Genomic DNA, 3,303 nt, shown 5'->3' with positions numbered 1-3,303 from the left:
TAAAAAAATATTATTATTATTTAATCAATTTTGCTAGAAATTAACTTTAAGAACTAAATTTAAGATTTAAGGTTTGAAAATATAAGGAATGAAATTGGACGTAAAGGGTGAAAATGATTATTTAAAAGCGTATATTATGCAGATTTCTGCCGTACGAGCCCATAAGTTAACATAGCCCGTAAGAAATAGATATTGGGCTTGAACTTGCACGTTGGCCCATGAAGTATAAATGGATCACTAACGGGCCGAGGTTCTAAGTAAATGGGCCGAGACCATCCACGGCCCAAAAGCTTTAAAAAATATCTCTTCACCAAAACGTAAAAGCTCAATCCCCTTCGGAAAAAACCTCATCTTCTTCGTCTAAGTTTTTTTTCGCTATCTTCTTCGTCTCTTTCTGTAATGCTAATGGCTACCAATCTCTCCTTTTCTCCTCAATCCCTAATTCCACTTCAAAAGCCTTCGCTCTTACCACGAGTTCAACTCGGTCACTTCCTCCAGCTCAACTCAGTGAGTCGTATTTCGACTGCTCGTCTTCATGAATCCGGCTCTCGATCGGGGGTTTTGGTTCGAGCTGCATTGGATAGCGATTACTCGTCGAAGAGGAGTAGTAGCAATGAGCAGAGGGAGACGATTATGTTGCCTGGTTGTGATTATAACCATTGGCTTATTGTCATGGAGTTCCCAAAAGATCCTGCTCCAACCAGGGAACAGATGATTGATACCTACCTCAACACTCTTGCTACTGTATTGGGAAGGTTCTCTCTTTCTCTCTCTGTATGTATATTGTTCGTTTTCATCTCAATTTTTTGTATGAGAGTTCCTTTTGCGTAACGGATTTAAGAATCTCTGCACGTGTAATAGTTTCTCTCGGCTGAAAAATGAACCATAGAAATGTATGTGGTGTTTGGAAATTGATATGTTATGTCGATATGAAAGCGTCTTGAGTTGTGGTAAATAGGCATTAGGTAACAGGTTGGAGTTTGGTGAGGCCTGGAGTTTCATTGTTGAAGTGAAATAAGAACAATCAACTATTAGTTTTCTCGAGAGATTTTTGTGCTATCTGCTTCTTTGTTTACAGGGATCTTCCTTGCTTCTTTTACTTTTGGAGCAGCTCCTACAATAAGAGAAATGATTGGATTTGGTTTTTTCTTTCCTTTTTTAAGAATTCAACAACGATAGATTGTGATTGAACCATCTACCTTTGAAGTGATAATGAGTAGTTTATTCACATGATCATGTATGAGATAAATCACCAAATTTATTTTGAACCTACAATCAACATGACCATGGCATCACAAACCTTTAGACACTTTAGGTTAAAATATAGATTTAGATTATGTAGTCTGAGTTTTGTTTCTATTTGGTTCTAAACTTCATACTTAAAAATTTAGTCTTTGAATTTTAAAAAATTTACAAATCTGCTATTCACAAAATTAAAAATTTAGAGTTTCATTAGACACAAAATGCATGATTATATCTAATAGATTATTTCATTGCTTAAAAAAAATACTAATTTGTCAAAGCCTTATTCAACACAAATTTGAGTAGATTCAAATCTCATAGTTCACGTACTAAACTAATTAAATCTTATAATTTAAAGTTTAGGACCTGTTATTGATATAATTCAAATGTTCATGGACAAACTAGTTTATTAGTGCCAAATTAACCTGAAAAACTTAGAGATGTGAACATTCTGGGAGTTTAACGAATCGTTGGTCAAGGATATTTTCATCTCTTATTTGAAAATTTTCTTGGAAACAGCATGGAAGAAGCCAAGAAAAACATGTATGCTTTCAGCACCACCACCTACACTGGATTCCAATGCACAGTGTCGGAAGAAACATCCGAGAAATTTAAGGGTAAATGTTCGTTTATGAATTTTTCTTGGAAGTCCTATTCTGACAGCTATACTAAGAGATGCTACTCGATGAACCTTTTCATTGCAGGATTACCCGGTGTCCTTTGGGTATTGCCAGATTCTTATATAGATGTCAAGAATAAAGATTATGGAGGTTGGGTTTTTATTCTCTCTCTTTATCTTATTATTACCCCTGTTTTCTTGAAGATGGTATTTTCTGTTTGCAATCACCCCAGTAGAATTAGGAGCTTCTTTTCTAAGAAACACAAATATGGATACGGACATGGATATGGCGATACGTCATCTTTTTTAAAAATCTTGGATACAAACACGGCAAAAACACGTTTTTTAAAATATGCATTTTTATAAATATATATCATTTTTATACCAAAAGAAATTAAAAAATAAATGGGTTGATGCATTTATATGTTTAAAAAGTTTAGTTTTATGTATTTCACATTCAAAATTTATTATTACGGTCATATATGCGTCTTTCTAGTATACTCAACAAGTGTTTTATTTATGTGTAACACATTTGTTGTACTAACAAGTGTCCGATGTGTCTCCAATAAGTATTTAGAGTGTCTAAATGTCTGACATACGTCGGACATGGAAACATTAGCCAAACTAAAATGTTCGTGCTTCTTAGCTTCTTTTCACTGTTTATTCTCTTCATGTTAACTTTTAGGTGACAAGTATATAAATGGGGAAATAATTCCATCCAAGTATCCTGTTTATGAACCAAAGAAACGAAGGGAAACAAAATATGAAAGTAGGAGATATGAAAGAAAAAGGGATGGCCCTCCTCCTGAACAACGAAGACCGAGACCACAAGCAACTCGAACAGAATCAAATTCAGAATAAGGTAGTGCAGTGATTTTTTTTTCCTATTATTTTCAGTGCTTGCATTGGAAAATAGAATGTTTTTGTTCATTTCCCCTTGCAATCCATTAGTGACTTAAGATTGTGCTTTGAACTAGAACTACTTAGAAAGATAGATGCAGAATGAAGAGGTACTCCAAGGACTTCATATACTATTCTTGGAATTTTGTACATGTTGTGTTGTAGTTCATGTTCATCCTGGAAAGGAATCATGTGACCTTGTAGCTCAAATATAATTGGAGAATATATGGCTTTGAAGTAGAACAGATCTTTCTTAAATCATGTACCTTCATTGGTTTTGGTTGGTTCACTGGCTCATTGGCTCGACTCTTTTTCCTAGAATGTTAAGGGCTTGTTTGGTTTGCAATTCAGACTCCGTTTTATGTTTTTAGATTCACTTAATTCAATGAATATGTGTTTGACAGACAACTCGAATTCTATTTTTGAAAATTGTTTTTGGATTCTGTGATTCAATCTGTGTAAATTTGAAAACAACATTTTTATGTGTTTATTGTATCAAGAATTTGAATTTTAAAATTTAAAATGCATAATTATATTAAATA

The 3,303-nt window shown here is 33.8% G+C and overlaps 1 protein-coding gene across 1 annotated transcript; it reads left to right on the top strand.

Moving 5' to 3' along the window:
• Window positions 1-250: 250 nt before the first annotated feature.
• Window positions 251-3,019, top strand: MORF9 (plastid developmental protein DAG). The gene is made up of 4 exons (XM_039044137.2): window positions 251-755; window positions 1,762-1,859; window positions 1,947-2,012; window positions 2,547-3,019. Exons 1-4 carry the CDS (start codon window positions 400-402, stop codon window positions 2,720-2,722), a joined length of 696 nt encoding a protein of 231 aa, XP_038900065.1. The 5' UTR covers window positions 251-399; the 3' UTR covers window positions 2,723-3,019.
• Window positions 3,020-3,303: the final 284 nt, after the last annotated feature.

Source organism: Benincasa hispida, chromosome 9, assembly GCF_027475165.1.
Source record: "Benincasa hispida cultivar pf3 chromosome 9, pf3_genome.v1.1, whole genome shotgun sequence".
NCBI lineage: Eukaryota > Viridiplantae > Streptophyta > Magnoliopsida > Cucurbitales > Cucurbitaceae > Benincasa > Benincasa hispida.
This window is presented reverse-complemented; position numbering and strand designations above follow the sequence as displayed.